Source organism: Benincasa hispida, chromosome 1 (genome assembly GCF_027475165.1).
Source record: "Benincasa hispida cultivar pf3 chromosome 1, pf3_genome.v1.1, whole genome shotgun sequence".
Classification (NCBI taxonomy): domain Eukaryota; kingdom Viridiplantae; phylum Streptophyta; class Magnoliopsida; order Cucurbitales; family Cucurbitaceae; genus Benincasa; species Benincasa hispida.
In genome coordinates, this window is record NC_143478.1 from 33,818,046 (window position 1) to 33,834,359 (window position 16,314).

At 34.9% G+C, this 16,314-nt stretch overlaps 2 protein-coding genes across 4 annotated transcripts; one reads left to right on the forward strand and one right to left on the reverse strand.

The window, feature by feature from the left end:
* Positions 1–299: 299 nt before the first annotated feature.
* Positions 300–9,142, forward strand: ATO (splicing factor-like protein). Its single transcript, XM_039019303.2, has 13 exons — positions 300–647; positions 1,214–1,327; positions 3,507–3,608; positions 4,921–5,063; positions 5,172–5,268; positions 5,513–5,677; positions 5,781–5,852; positions 6,439–6,597; positions 6,715–6,792; positions 7,243–7,371; positions 7,984–8,130; positions 8,520–8,697; positions 8,801–9,142. The coding sequence occupies exons 1-12, from the start codon at positions 474–476 to the stop codon at positions 8,664–8,666; spliced, it is 1,527 nt and encodes a 508-aa protein (XP_038875231.1). The 5' UTR covers positions 300–473; the 3' UTR covers positions 8,667–8,697; positions 8,801–9,142.
* Positions 9,143–9,461: 319 nt separating this feature from the next.
* ORG1 (OBP3-responsive protein 1) lies at positions 9,462–14,447 on the reverse strand. Of its 3 annotated transcripts, none has more exons than XM_039019291.2 (14): positions 14,282–14,447; positions 13,726–14,052; positions 13,575–13,618; positions 13,416–13,494; positions 13,211–13,327; positions 12,631–12,813; positions 12,467–12,553; positions 11,872–11,978; positions 11,688–11,775; positions 11,410–11,490; positions 11,254–11,330; positions 10,553–10,688; positions 10,360–10,422; positions 9,462–10,184 (listed from the first exon to the last, which is right to left on the reverse strand). In XM_039019291.2, the coding sequence occupies exons 2-14, from the start codon at positions 14,032–14,034 to the stop codon at positions 9,561–9,563; spliced, it is 1,995 nt and encodes a 664-aa protein (XP_038875219.1). In that variant the 5' UTR covers positions 14,035–14,052; positions 14,282–14,447; the 3' UTR covers positions 9,462–9,560. The 3 variants fall into 3 exon arrangements, with proteins under 3 accessions (XP_038875219.1, XP_090167966.1, XP_090167969.1); XM_090311840.1 differs by having other exon boundaries at positions 13,731–14,052; positions 14,282–14,426; XM_090311843.1 differs by lacking the exon at positions 13,575–13,618 and having other exon boundaries at positions 14,282–14,426.
* Positions 14,448–16,314: the final 1,867 nt, after the last annotated feature.

The following is a 16,314-nucleotide window of genomic DNA, read 5'->3' on the forward strand; positions in this document are numbered from 1 at the left end:
GTTCGTTGAATTGAAGGTTAGTAAATTGGAACTACCATGTTCAAAATTAATTTTTGAAACTAAAGAAATGAAATAAAGTGACAATAATAATTGATATGAGCTTCTTGTTTAGAGATCAAATTTTCGATTCTCTATCTCTGGCAAGTGTTATATTAAAAAAACTAGCCATAATTCAAATCTAATTATTTAACACCGACTTCAACACGAGTGTTTTAAGTAAAAAAACAAAACACTGTTTTTAGGAAATTAAAAGTCATAACTAATAAGGAAGGTTATCATTTATTATTATTATTTAAAATAAGGTTTATTATTTTCGTGCGAAATGTTAATTGAGATGTCAAAAGGAAGAGCGAGCCCCAAATTGAAAAACGAAATCTGGAGGGCCTTTCTTCAGAGGCAGCTTCTATACAACAAGCTCTGTGCGAAGCTGAAGCTGAAGCTGATACCGAGGGAGTGAGGCTGGTGAGTTAACCATGTCGTCTACGCTGCTAGAGGTGACCCGTGCCTCACACGAGGAGGTGGAGCGACTCGAGCGGCTTATTGTGAAGGAGCTCCAAAATGAACCTACTTCCGCCAAGGACCGTTTGCTACAGAGCCACCGAGTCCGCAATATGATCGATACCATCATGTCCACCACCGATAAACTCGTACTTTCCTCATTCTATACTCCGTAATTTCTCTCTTTGGACCTATTGGAGCGTGGAAGTTCTAGGTTTTAGCCCTCATTTGGTGGAACTTTGTGTTTTCCCAGTATATAGGGCGTGTGCATTTGAATTTACAGATTTTCTATTGGCAACCAAGTTGTTGAATTTGGTTTCGCGGCATTTAGAAAGAGAGAGAATTTCTTCAAGTAGTAAACGTTACTGTGATTGTGAAAGTATTTATAAATTTTCATTTAGCTTTTAAATAATTAACTATCTCTTCACTACTAGTGAAGTTTGGATATAAAGTGTGGTGGAGTGGTAACAGTACAAATTAAAATTTGCTTCAATTAGGAAGCTTGGTGATGGAAGATTGGGCGATTTTCTTTGAGTTGGGAAAAATGACTTTTACAAAATTCCTTATGTTAATAAATTTTCTGATTAGCTAGACGGGTTATTTCATTTGAATTTCGCCGGTCCCCTTATTTATTGTTGCTCCATGGTATGCTTTTCTTTGATCTGGACTGAACTCTTCTCTACCCTTTCCTCGCCATTATTGATTTTTTGTGCAGGTTGAGATTTATGAAGATAAGGATAACGCCAGAAAAGATGAGATTGCGGCACTTGGCGGGCAAACAACTTCAGGAACCAACGTTTTTAGTGCATTTTATGATAGACTGAAAGAGGTCATTAGCAATATCTCATTACACTGTTGTCTATCCATTTTAGAATTAATGTACGTCTTCCACTTGAGAGTTGATGAGTGAATGTAGAAGCGAATATGAAAAAAAGAGGTGGAGTTCAATTACAGCATTCTGTTATTTATTCATCTTAATAAGTGACAAATTTCATACATAAAATGAAACGTAAGGGAAAAAGTTGGTCATCACTAGGGAAGTTACAAAAAACTATTTCTACTAGAGCAAAAAGTGGAGGTTTATTAGAATAATTACAAAATAGGCTGTAATTTTTACACCAAGTAGTTATATCTAAACAAATTTCTTTGCCTATGAAAACCACCCTACTATTTTTTTCAAGCCATATAGAACAAAAATATTCTAACAAAAGTGGGCCACAAAAGTTTGACTTCCTTCTTAAATGGGTGCCCATCCAAAATGAGAGCAGGGATGCCTTTGAGGCCGTTTGGAGTGGAGTCGCTCAATTGAAGTTACTGAAGATAATTTTCTACAAGTTATTGGCATAAGGGAATTTCTTCAAATTATTAAGCATAAGGGCTAGTGAAGAGAAGATGGCATTGAGAAATTACTATTACATGGCATTTAGATTTTTGGCTTGCTTTCAGGCCGTTGGGAGGCCAACTTCTTGATGTGTCATGTAGAAGAAGTTTCTGTCAATCTCTTCTATGAGGTTTAATACCAACTTTGGCATTTTGGGGAGAGAAATGTGGTAAGTGGGAGGTTCAAAAGAATGGCTCGAATGAGAGCAAGTCTACTGCCAACCTTTCTTGGAGTGGGATGTTGTTTTCCCTTTCTGTGAGGTTTGTATGGAATTGCTTCTTTCAGGAGTTTGATGTTGTGCTAGCTCGCCATAGGGATGTTTGTTCAATGTTTGGGAGTTCCTCCTCCATCCGCTTTTCAAAGAGAAAGGCGTCTTTTGTGGTTTGTGGGGGAGTGTGTGCGCCCTTTTGTAGAATTTTTTGGGGGGAGAGGAACAAGAGAGTGTTTAGAGGTGTGGGTAGGGACCTTAGTGAGGTTTAATCCTTGTTGAGGTTTCATGTTTCTCTTTGGGCTTCGATTTTGAAGACTTTTTGTAATTATTCCTTAGGTAATATTTTACTTAGTTGGAAACCCTTTCTTTAGGGTTTTTTTGCGGGCTTGGCTTTTTGTATGCCATGTATTCTTTCATTTTTCTCTCGATGAAAGAAATTGTTTATTAAAAAAAAGCTTGCATGTATGAAGTTTCAAAAGGAGGCTTTGAGGGTTGTCACAGATAAGTAAGTCAAGGTGGGAAGAGGGCCACTTCTACAATACTGTTAATATAGTTTACGATTGATCTAAGGCTAATTTTGGGCAATTTATGTTGAGGAGCTTGGTTTTGGGTAGGTCAGAGTTTGGACCCAGGGCTTGGAGCCTAGCCTACTAAGGCAATCAGTAGTTAATAACAAAAGACAGAAGGAGAATCTCGTCCTGTACATTTAGAAACCAAGATTTTCTTCTTTGGTTGCATGGCTAATGATAGAGAATTTTGTTTTTGAGATGCAAGTAAAATTCTATGCCGACTCCTTACCAAAGCCTTTTACTTTCATAATCGGCTGTAGGAAGTTTCTATTAACTTTGTTGAAAGCTTTTTCTGTGTTTATCTTGAAGACAAGAGTCACAAGACCCTATTTCTTTGTTTGTTTCTTTTTAATTTTTTTTTTTTACTCTCTTTTAACTATTCATTAACAAGCTAATTGGTTCTTGTCTCCTTAGAACTCAAGGACACAATTGTACAAACTATAGAACAGATCTTGTTCAATTAAGGTCGTTTATTAACAAGCTAATTAGCTTCAGGCTTGCCTTTCCTACCTCATACTACAAAATTGTTTCTTGTTAAAATGAAAAACAAACCAGGCTTAAATGTTTGTTGATCTTGATGTGATCATACCATCACTAACATCTTGGATCACCACTTCGCTGTGAAGTGTGAATGAGTGAAGCTAGGTCTTGTTGGTACGACCAACTGGAAAGTTCATTGATGTTCCTATTCTTGCTTCAATTGCAGAGACATGTTTATTAGAAACTTCCTAAATACAGTCCTCGAGTAAATAAGAAAAATACAATTTTTTGTTCACAAGTAATCTGAATTATTATTATTTCAAAGTTATCTGTTGCATTGTAACAAGTTCAATTATTATGTGTGCAGATTCGTGAATACCATAGAAGGCATCCAGCTGCACGTGTTGTTGATGTTAACGAGGATGATGGCCTACTGAAAGAGGAACCACAAATTGAGTTCAGTGGAGAGGTCTCCCTAGTTCTTATATCTTGACTGTAGTTTTTTTGTGGTGAACCCTGTAGCTTTTCATTGCCTCATTGCTTATCCATATATGGAAACTTCTCATGCTCCACATCTGATCGTGAAATCAATTCTCATGCTTGTATGTTCATATTTTTACGCTGTTGTGATTGGATTTTGAGTATGAGACACAGAATTCTTATCAAATTGGGTATTTTCTATTGCTAGTGTTAGGCAGCACCAGTTTTTATATTAATGCATTATACAAATTTGCCACATCTGGATAAAGGAACTAACCCTCAAGAATTTATTTGGTCATAATAACTAAGAGTTGTTTTTTTGGATGTCATTAGGCCTTATTCTTGCCCTTTCTTGTAAGGTAGTTTCTGGCTAGGCTCGTCTTTTTGGGCTGCCATTTGTGTGTGCCAGACTTTTGTTGGTCTGTGTTTTTGTTTGGCCTTTTTTCTTGGCTCTCTTGTATTCTTTCAAATTGCCCGAGGCCTATGCTTTTTTGAATCCAATAGTAGATATTATGCCAGTAATAACAAGCCACTGTAAGCTTTCTTTAAGATTTTTAATAGTGTCCGAGATAATTCATGAAAGCTTGGGTTTCTTGATTAGGAAAATGCTTTTTGGTATTAAAAAAATTCAGAATTTATTGCTTAGCCTAGCCTTAAACCCCCTTTTATATTTTCTGTAAGAATAAATTCCAGTCTTGATTGAGCAATGCTTGTACGTGGGCTTGTGTTGACCAGTGGGGGAAATTTTGAGAGAGCTCCCTTTTGGTGGGTTAGGTAGAAGATTGTTGGTTTAAATCTTGGTTTGGTTCCTAAATTTTGATGCTTATTGTATTTTTATTCTTTTACTTTTAAATGTTTTTCTCAGGCCCTTCCTTGAACTTCAAGTAAAAATCTTCTTTGTTCCTTTTGCGCTAAATTTTCATAGTTCATTTACTAGAAATTTTATATGCATTATGTGGAATTCTCTTCTAAAGTACACATATAAGTTCGGTATCAAATTTGAAAAGTAGGTGCTGTATGATTTGCATTAAATATTAACACAAAAATTTGAGAACAAGAAGTAAAATGAGCAGTTACAAAGTTTGAGGACCAAAACAATATAAATGTGAACTTTCAGGGATCATAGTAGGATTTTCAACATTTCTCGTTACATGCATGGAATGAAATTGGAAATTCCAACTCTCTATATGTATGATGTTTGTCACTCTGTGTGTATACATACTTCCCATTTCGGTTATTGACTTGTTTATTTTCCTCTGTTTTTTATCCAAAAAAAAGTTATCGACTTGTTTATGTTTTAGGAAGCATTTGGACGGTATCTTGACTTGCATGAACTGTACAACCAATATATTAATTCGAAATTTGGAGAGGCCATTGAGTACTCTTCATACCTGGATGTTTTTTCACAACCCCAGAAAATCTCTCGGAAATTAAAGATTTCAAGGTAAACAGATCAATTTTCTTCCTTAAATATTATCATACTGTTGATTTATTTTAAATTTAATAAATGGTGTCGTATTTTGAATTCTTCTAATATTTACTTTATATACAGACAATACAGGGAATACTTGGAGAATCTTCTTGCTTATCTCATTTATTTTTTCCAGCGTACAGAGCCCTTGCAAGATCTTGATCGGATATTCTCTAAGGTTACTTTGTGATTCTTCTCTCCTTATGTTAACATTCAAATTTCAATCATGTTTTATGCTTCCTCACTTCTTGAAACTAGATCTTTATAGTAGGCTGGTTTCGTTATGGTTTTTTTGCACGTGGCAATTTTAATCATTTGAAGGCATGCTGTTTGCAAATTAGCTACTGTATGCATGTTTGTATAGGACTTTAGGCTTGCATCATTCTATTCGTGATTTTGATTATGTGAGGGTGTTTTGATAGGTTGAGTCTGAATTTGATGAGCGATGGACTATTGGTACAATTGAAGGATGGGAGAACACTGGTCAAGAAAATGGCCACGATTCCGCCCAGCATAGTCTTATTGATCTTGACTATTATAGCACAGTGGAAGAGCTGGTAGAACTAGGTCCTGAAAGGTTAAAGGAGGTAAGAAGCGATTTTTTATGCCATATTAGCATAAGTTCTAATTATGGCATTGCCTCTTTCTTTTTCTTTGTTCTTACTTGACTGTTAAATCACCTTGTGGCAGGGGTTGGCGGCATTGGGACTGAAGACTGGTGGTACAGTTCAGCAGCGTGCAGAGAGGCTTTTCCTCACTAAGGTAGTAATTTACTTCCTTTTTGTCCAATATAGGATGTCAGGTGTTAGTGAACCTACAATAATTCGAGCATGCTGTAGCCTGATACAGTTTATGTGCAGATCACTTCCTCCTTTACAGATATATTTTCTCGTGTGAATGCACGCCCTCATGTATCTCTCTACGCGTATATAACTCTCTCTCTCTTTCTCTCTCTCCCCCCTTGTGTGTACATGTTTCTATTGAGTAATTGACTTTTTATGTCCCTTATTGTGCTCAGTACAATTGCTTGTCCTACTTTTGCTTTGTACATATTTTTCAATAAAACTTTGTTTCTTCCCCCTCTTCTTATAGTGTGGTCGTCTATATGCTTGGATTTTCTCATATATTTCTGCTGATCTAGTGTTTGGTTCCAGAACTAAACCCATCCCACTTTATGCTAGTCATGTTATGTATGATGAGACTGTTTACCTCATTATCCTCAACCAGTGTAGGTAGAAGACACGCTTTCTGACTTCTATGATGTCGCATAATCTTGCACCACCAAATTTTTTCGAGGAATTTTATTTGATTAATTTTACAGTTCATTTGACACCCCTATCCTTTGCAGCATACACCTCTTCAATTGTTGGACAAAAAACATTTCGCGAAACTGTCTCGGCAACCTATTCAGAATGGGGCAGCTGCGGCTTCACAAAACAATGAAAATTTGAAACAAGTTGCCCTGATGGAGGCAAAAATTGAAAAATTGTGCGATCTTCTGGATGAGGTTAGCTTTCGAGAACGATCAAAATGTCCCTTTGATTGCCTGAACCTTCATAATTTATATTCTGAAAAAGAATAATTTTGGGACTTCTTAATTTATTTTGTTTGTGGCCATTTTCAGACAATTGCCCGAACCAAGGACAACATTGTTAAGAAGCAGGCCTTAACATATGAGGAAATTGAAGCAGAACGTGAGGAGGTGAGGGACAGTATTACAAAAAAAATGCTTCTACTAATTAATATAACTTTTGGTATACATTATTTCTGACATGGACGATATGGTTACCGTGTTTACCTTATCCACAAAAGCATTCCCTGCCTAATGGTTGGAAAAGTGTTTAGAAAGTTGTGAATTTGATGTTGTGATCTAATGTTTATATCAGAAACTTATTTAAAAGTTCACACGTGCATCCAAACATGGCTTACGGTAGACTGATTTAACCTTAAATACCAGTTCACCAAACTTTCTTCTTGTGAATGACCTGCGTGCATTTGAGACGATGGTTTACTATGCGGGTTCAAGATCTTTTGCCTCTATGCAAGTGTGTTGATGCCCAGCTGGCAAGGAAATTGAGATTTTTAGAAACCGTGTATCAGTTGCTATAATTTTTTTAATATTTATAGCCTTTTGATATGGCAATTCTGGCAGGAGGAGACACAAGCTGAGTCTGAAAGTGATGATGAAGAGCAACAAATCTATAATCCACTCAAGCTCCCAATGGGTTGGGATGGGAAACCCATACCTTACTGGCTCTACAAGCTCCATGGCCTTGGTCAGGTAAATCATTCCCTCGGCAACCAAAGTCCTGTAGCATGGGAAAGAAAATATATCATATATCACGGGTTGTTCTAGTGGTCAAAAAGGACCATGGGTTTAATAAAAGCTATCTAAGATTTAATATTCTACAAGTTTTCTTAGCACCAAAATGTTGTAGTTGTAGTAAGATAGATTGTCTTGTGAGATTAATTAAGGTATGCACAAGCTGGCTTGGACACTCATAAATATCAAAAAGAGGGAAAAGAAAAAAGAAGCATATTGGCTGTTTGTCATTTTTCACTTCTCCAAAAATGAATTCGTTTTCAAAAAGCATGCTTTTCTTTTCACAACATTAACAGAACTAGATTCTTATGTGGAATTGACCATATTTGCTGATATTTTGTTTGTCTTTTCAAGCCTATATGCTAAAGTTTGTGCGACAGTGAAACATAATATACATTTGACTTCCATGAAATTCCTCTTGCCTAATGGCTAATCTCAAGCAATTACATTTCGGAAGCCATGGTTGCACATTTGTTTTCATAAACCGCAGCATGTTGTTGGTTTTGTTTTCAACTTATTGAAGTTCTCATGGAAAGATTTGCTTGAGAATGTGATAATTTTGTGGAACAGGAATTTAAATGTGAGATATGTGGGAACTATAGCTACTGGGGTCGTAGAGCATTTGAGCGACATTTCAAGGAGTGGCGTCATCAGCATGGAATGCGTTGCCTTGGTATTCCAAATACAAAGAACTTTAATGAAATCACATCAATTGAAGTAAGTCTTTGCTACTACTTTGATCTCCCCATTCCATGAGCGTATTTATTGTTTTTGTATAAGAAACTATGCTTTTCATTGATAGATTAAATTGTACTGAAGAGGAAACACAGCCAAGGAGGCTGCTTACAAATATGTGCTCCAAGATGTCGCTAAGGAAAGAACTTAAGTGTAAAGATTAGAAACTAGAAAGGGTGCATCAAGATGATCCGACATTTCGACTACGTTTTCAATAAATAGATTTTACCCTTTCATTTTATTTATCAACATATGTCAAAAGGTTCTAGTCCATGGTCCGCCTAATACTTCATGCCTGCATGATTGGAAATTTAATTAAATTCTTTAGTGAGAATATAATGGGCCCGTTATTCACTCCTTTGATCTTTCAGGAGGCAAAAGACTTGTGGAAAAGAATACAAGAACGACAAGGAGTTAACAAGTGGCGACCAGATCTGGAAGAAGAATATGAAGATAAGGAGGGTAACATTTACAATAAGAAGACATATACAGATCTGCAACGCCAGGGATTGATATAAGAATCCCATTGATCATGGACGTCTTTCTCTAGTAAGTTCCATCTGAATTTCTGTCTACTGAGATATGGAAGAATGATAAGATTTTATCCTCCTTTCTTTCTGTGATAGTAAATGAGTTTTTCTAAATCTCTCAGGTTCCAATTATGGTTAGTCTTTGAAGTTTTGGAGGAAGCATTTAATCAAGTTGAATGAATAGGAGATCAAGAAAAGCTCAAGCAAATGTAATGGTTTTTTACAAGCTAAAATTTTGAGAAATCGTGTTCTATTCCGAGGTAGAAATGAACTGATATCATGGTTGTGCTATTTGAAATATAAGAAGTTCGCCATTGTTCTGCTGTCAACATCCTCAACGCAGTTGCTAATTCGTGCTGTTCTGACCTATGGCTTTATGACACTTCAAATTCGAGGATGTTTGATTTTAATTGACACTTCAAGAAAGAATTTTATGGGTAGTCGGGTCATACCTTTTCGACAAATTATATAATGAGCCGTCATATCTAAATATAAATGTGAGATACTTCTTTTAACACACATCTAACAATGAGAGAACTGTTCACTCGATTTCATTGAATTGTTTTTTATTTGGACATGGTTTCTGACATTTATCTAACAAGCGTGAACCAAAACATTGATGATCTAAAGAAAAATTTAGATTCGAAGTTGAGTTTAGACTATTAAATTATGCTCTAATATTTTGAAGGTTTTTAAAAAAGGTTTTATGGAAGTTTATAGTTGATGTTTTCATTTGGAGGAAAAAAATCATCGTTTTACTTTCTCCGTGGTTTACGCCAAAGGGACTCAAAAAGCCTAGAAGCATGGATTTACCATTGGCACATTTGATAATGAATTTTTTACAATGAAATTGGTTTAATAATTTGGGTCTCAAAGCTACCATCATCTATGGCTTTCATCCAGACAAGATCTGGTAAATAAAAGGGCAGATCCATCTACAGAACGAAGAATCAGAAGCCTGGAGTCCACATATGTCCCACAGATTAACTTCGACAAATCAAACAATTCCGGTGGAACTTGTGTCCGGACTTCCTGAATTATATTTCTTGCAGCATCTACGTCTTTGCTCAGCGGATCATCGAGACTCATTGTCAAATCAATGTCGCCTGGAACGAGCTTTACTGCTGGGAGGCTCGACGGAAGCTCCTCAAATGGAATTATCTTCCTCCATTTCTGACTAGACAACTTCTGGGCCAGAACATGCTGAGCTGTGGTGTTTTCTTCCTTCAGGTACAGTCTCCTTCCGGCTTGTATTCTGGAGGAAGAGTAACCTACCAGTTTACCATTGACGCCAATTTTATTCTGGGGCCAGTTATGACCTCTCATGACAGTGAAGCCAATGTCTGAGGTCAATGAGATGAGATTGTTTAACTTGGACTCTCTAGTAACTGTCAAGCACACGTCTCCGATAAGAACTCTAGCAGGAGGTTGACGAAGGGTGAGCCCGATGTGCCTCCCTGTTGAGTATAAAAAACGCCACTTTCCTGGGATTAACTCCTGCCAATGCTGTATAGGTGAAAGTCCAACATAAGCAGTTAGATGCCACAACTGATTATTACTTCTTGAACATAGACTTAACATGTGTCGTTTTACAGCATAAACGTATAGAACATCGGAATTGAAAGACATCCTCGTAAGTCGATGTTTTTCAGGTAATGTGATGTGTGTAAATATTCATCACCTTTGGTTTTGAATGAGGAGTCAGCATCTCCATCAATTCAATGAAGTGCGATAGCTTTCTTCGCTTAATCATAGAAAATAAGGGAAAAGAAAAACTAGTTAGTAAACCTTCTAAAATTTAAAATGTTCAGTGAGAGTGAGAGAGAGAGAGGGATAAAGGAGGAAGATGATGAAGAGATCTATTATGCACATACCTGAGGACGACTGTAAATATATTCCTCCGTAATTCGGACTGCAGTTGAACCAAGACCCCATCTAATAATTTCCATTGATGGAGCTACCCGCCATCTTGGTCCACAAAGGAATGGATGCCTGAGAGCCTCTAAACAGCTGCAGGATGGTTCAGTTACTTATTTCTTTATTTTGAAAAAAAGAACGAATTTCTCATTGAAATAGTTAACAGTTACACAGAAAAAGAGTTCCAAATGATGACCCAATGCCGGTATCTAACAATAGTTGCACCAAAGCTTTCACCATTTCCAAATCTATAACTTCCCAAATCCCATCTACAAAGAAAATGTATGCTCAACTCTTCTCCCAAAAAATAGTCGCAAAATAATACTTGAAAGTGAACATCAAGAGGATGTATCTGCTAGCTCAACTTTCCTCCCAATATAGACACTTGAACTTTTTGTCGTTTATTCCATTGTCCCCACAAAATTGCCTTAATGCCAATAGTCCAGATGACATTAGCCGTTTTCTAGAATTAGTGGCTGCTTAGCTACCCAAGTAAAGAAAGACCAAAGCATAAAAATAAAAAATAAATCTTAGTGCATTAAAAATTCCAACAAATAGATATGGGGTGACATACCCCATTAACAAAATTCTAAATATATTTTTACATTCTAACTCCCTTCTAAGAGGCTAGTCTCCAATGAAAATATATATACTTTACCTTATTCTTTTAGAAGGTTTGTTTGCAAGTAATAAGGACAGAAGGTTCCATCCTGCGCCCCAATTTCTATCAAGTATCTGCAAGATAAATGAACCAAAGATCTGCGCATACATTGTTGAAAAGTGATTGCAGGAAGATAATAATATTGATATTTACTTGTAATCCGACATTTCCAGCTGATAGTCTATGCTCAAGGACTTGTAATAGATATTCGCGCAAGCATGAAGGATCGTGGCCCTTTCCACATCAAGTAAACATGGTTACATATTTGAAATAAAATATTGTTGTATGTTAAACATGTGTCCACCCAATGTTAAAAAAATCGAAACAGATGCTGAATTAAACATTCCAGTGACAGATCTTGCCAATACAGATTGCAGTAAAAGCGGTTCTGGGCAAAAAAGTAATGCAATTATTCAGATGTCGTGTTATACCTTTGAGAAAAAGGATTTAAACTTCATGAATATCAATGGATCCATGAGTTCCTGTAAAACCATCTTTGCCATCATGAACCCCACACATCTACAACCGCAAGTGGAAAGGTATCAAGAGGACTACCCAGAAGTTTTAACAGGAAAAAAGATACTAAACAGTAATTCCTTTCTCCAACAACAATACCTCATGTCAAATGCAATCATCCTGTGCCGCCGATCCAAGTTATTTTCAGAAGTGTTATCACTTTCAGCATTTTCATGAAAGTAGGCAGCATTTCCCAAAATTCCAACCTGGTAAGACAAGTGCCGGATGGATATAAGATATGAAGGACAGTAATCTGCTGGTCCATTTCTTGAATATTAAGCTAGTAAATTAATATAATGTTTGTTACCATTTCTAAATTCAATAATCTAAAGCACATGCATAAATTTTACTGCTTCACATTCCGAGAGTAACCAAACCATAAAGCACATTTATTTAGAACATCTAATCACAACTTCAATCAAAAAGGAAATTGGGTTCCAATAAGATAAAAATACTCCCCCATATTTCAGAGTGCATTCAATTTGATTCATCAATTAACTAGCTCAGTAAAAAGTAATAAAATATTATCTCAAATATTCCCAGTTAGTATAGACAATAGGCCTTATCAGGCTTCAGCCCATGCATGTCTTATTTATAAATACGAGATTACTATCATGGTCATAAATAGAAATGATATAAATGGAAGAGCATCAGCCAATTCTTCTTGGTATCATACCGGACCAACTGTACTTACTTTGACATGTCTATCAACTGGGCTTATGTGAACATTTTCCAATCTCAGCTCAGTATGCGCAAGCCCATGGCTGTGCAAGTAATTAACCTGAGGTAAACAGAAGGAAGGCATCATGAACTAGCCACTCAGTTTCAAGGATATCCAACTTTCTACATTTTACCTACTCCAATCAAGAGATCCCTCATCAATACTCGAATGAGTCGTGAGTGGCGTGAAACTGCAGGTCCTCCAGTGGTAGTATCACCAACCTTTCTAACAGACTCTTCATCCAATGCAAGAGTAGCTTCCAATGTTGGAAGCCAATCTGATTGCTGAAGCCAATGCCTCAAAGAAAAACTACTGTGATGCTACAATTGAAAGCAGAAAGTCTGTATTAACATTACTTTTAAAAAAATTTCACATGAACAGAGCCATTGGGATTTAAAAATAAAAATAACTGTAAGAAGTCATAGAGCACAAGTTGGTTGTTCCAAACTCTTCCCAGAAGAACCAGTGCACCAAATCCTACCTTTAGTTCTAGCTGCTACAAAAAAAATCTTCATGACATGGCACTAGCCGTTCAGAAAAGTGAACTTCAGTGAAAATTGGGTTGATAGGGTTGCTAAAGTGATGGTTTCATGGGAAACTTTACAATGGCATAAAAGTTGAATGCAACAACCAATTTGAGGTAAACAAAATTTGATCAAAAGAAAAAGTACTCGGAGGCACAAAAATCCATATAATCTAACAACTTAGGACACCTACCCCATGGACCAGAGTAAATGAGGAGTGGCCATTACTCATAAGTGAAGATATGTAGCCATGAACTTGCATTGAATAGGAATGATACATCAGTCTGCGACGAGCCAGTTTCTTTAGTACCTATCCACATCATTAGTAACAGAGTCAAGTACAATATACCATTAATTGTTAGTAATTTCTTTTTAAACAATATGCATTAAATACAAACTTCTATAGCTCTTTTCCCTCTACGCTGAGCCTGAGCAGTTTTAAGCCTTCGAAGCACGACCTTTGTGTTGTATAAAGGGCTACATTAAAGAAAATAAAAACACTAGTTAAAACTTGAACTACTTGAAGAACATCAAATTCTAAAACAGAAGAAACTAACCTAAGGCGATTATTCACAAGTGCTTCAAAAACTATTTCATCCCCCTACCACATTGTTGCTAACATGTCAACAACTTGTAAGAGAAAGCAAACAGTGACATCAACTAAAAGAAAACCAAAAAAAAAAAAAAAAAGGAACAAATTTATCATACCCGACCTCCAAGGCCAGTGCTGACACAATCAAGAATCTTGAAATCCGACATCTTGAATCTGATGACATGGTCCAATTCTTCCTCCATGGAAACTGATAGAGGGCCTGGAGCATTGTCCTTCGATTCTGAAACAGATAAATCTTTTCGCACAGATGAACACAGTAGTCTTGAACATCGCGAACTGGGAGTTCTCCTCACAAAACGCACTGGAAGAGGCCCAATCAGTGTAGTCGACGGATTATCCTTATAACAAACACCCATTGCCCTTTCAAAACTTGGGTTCGAAGCCATTCCATGATACAGTCCCATGGATCACAGGTTCAGCCACTGAAAAAAAAACCCAATTGAGTAAGTCCCAAACTTTAGAGTGATTATCAAAGTTCTGAAAATGGCATGAAGAAAATTCCCTCCATCAACTAAACAGTGGGGAGACGAAGTACAATTACGGTCAAATATAGCCATCAACGGGAACAAAATTGACACAGAACATTAAAACAACTCCAAATTACAAGAAGAAGCATTCATAAGCAGAGAATAAAAAAATTGGTGGACTTACCCGGAAATCGGGGAGATGGGTTTGAGGATTTAGGAAGGAAACATTGAAAAATTATATAGAAAATGAAGAACGTGAAAGTTGCGTGGAAGAAAGAGTTGAAAACGTTGCTCCATAAGCTTTCCTCGCTCCCAAATATCTGAAGTATATGACTTTCTCTGGCCTTCTCTTTTTAACGGCTGATTTTGAATACTGTCTTATCACGCCCGCTCTGATGTTTACACGTCACCATTATTTTCGAATTAAATCTCTATTTTATCGTCTCTCTTCTGGCAGTTTTTTTCATCTTTATCCACATATTTCATAACATTTTATTTTAATATATAGGTTTCTCTCTTTTTTTCTTATTAATTAAATTAGAGGTTAAAACAACATTGTGATTTTTGTACTTTTAAGTTTATTCTAATTTAGAACCTATATTTTTAAATATTGAATTTTAATTATGTACTTATATCTTAAATTTAGTTTTTTCATAAACCAAAAATCTTTTATTTTAACCCCATTTGGTAATAATTTTGTTTTCTATTTTTGTTTTTGAAAATTAAGTCTACGGACACTATTTTCACCTCTAAATTTCTTCCTTTGTTATCTACTTTTCACAATGATTTAAAAACCAAACAAAAAATTTTGAGAACTAAAAAAAATAGTTTTCAAAATGTAGTTTTTGTTTTTAAAATTTGGCTAAGAATTTAACTATTATACTCGACAAATATACAAATCATTGTAACAAATGTGGAAGGAATAGACTTAATTTTCAAAATCCAAAACAAAAAAGGAAATGATTACGAAACGGGATCTTAATTATTAATATTTTTACTATAAATTTTTGAAAATTTGTTCACATATTATTATTATTTTGCATGAAAATTATTATTATTATTGAACTAATTTTCATAAAAGAAAAATTAACTTATTAAATTCAAGATTTATTGAAAATATAGAAATTAAAAATAGACATTTCAAAGTAGAAACTAAAATCAAACATTAAAAATAGTATTTTAAACTAAATTATAAAAAATACCTCTTTTTGAGTTAGTTTGGGTAGGTTTCAGTTATACACTTTTTCTTTATTTAAGAAATTCAATTATGTATGACATTGAAAATTTCCATACTTTTGAAAGTTGTTCAAAAGAATATTGTTGAAGAGTATTTTTGTTAAAATAATATGAAAATTGGCATGTATATAATTTGGAAGAGATATATTATAACTGTAATTTTATTTTCATAAATTGATTTGTACAATTTGATTATCAAAACATTTTAAGAATATTTTTGTTTGAGATGAATGGTTTTGAATTTTCATTGATATATCAATATTTTTATTAATATTTTCACATTATTTATAAATTCAACATCCACATGAGCAGTGAATCGACTCTTCCATTATATCGTAAAAAAATACATGAAACACAAGAAATAAACAACAATATGTGACTTATGTAAATATAATATAAATAATAAACATTTTAATATGTTTAAAAAAATATAATATTTTTTGTGGATTATTTTTTTTTGAATTTTTTTATAATTTTTCTTTGACATCATCATTTTATCGATATTTTTGTCAACATTATCGAAAAATTGAAACTTTGATATTTTTAAACATGGATAGTGATAGTAGTCTTAATCTTTTATATAATTATATAATATCAAAGGATTTAAACTATACTAACCTTTCAATGAAATGTAAATGTCTCAACCTATTGACAAGGGAAAGGTTTTTGACCTTCAGCTAAAAAGAGATGCTAAATAACCAAAAGAACATAGGGGCACTTGAATGATAGCAAATTTCTTTTTTTTATTAAAATTAAAAATATAGCAATAATTTTTCCAAATTTACTTTATTGGTGTATTAACATGTATATCACTAATATATCTGATTTACTTTATATCTGGTATATCAGTTATTTGGTATACTTTATATTTGACATATCAATGGACTAATATACCAAACCTAAAGTGTGTAAGTTATGTAATGGATATACCAAATTTATCATTCATAAACCAATTTATCAGTCAAGAAGTGCTTGTTCATT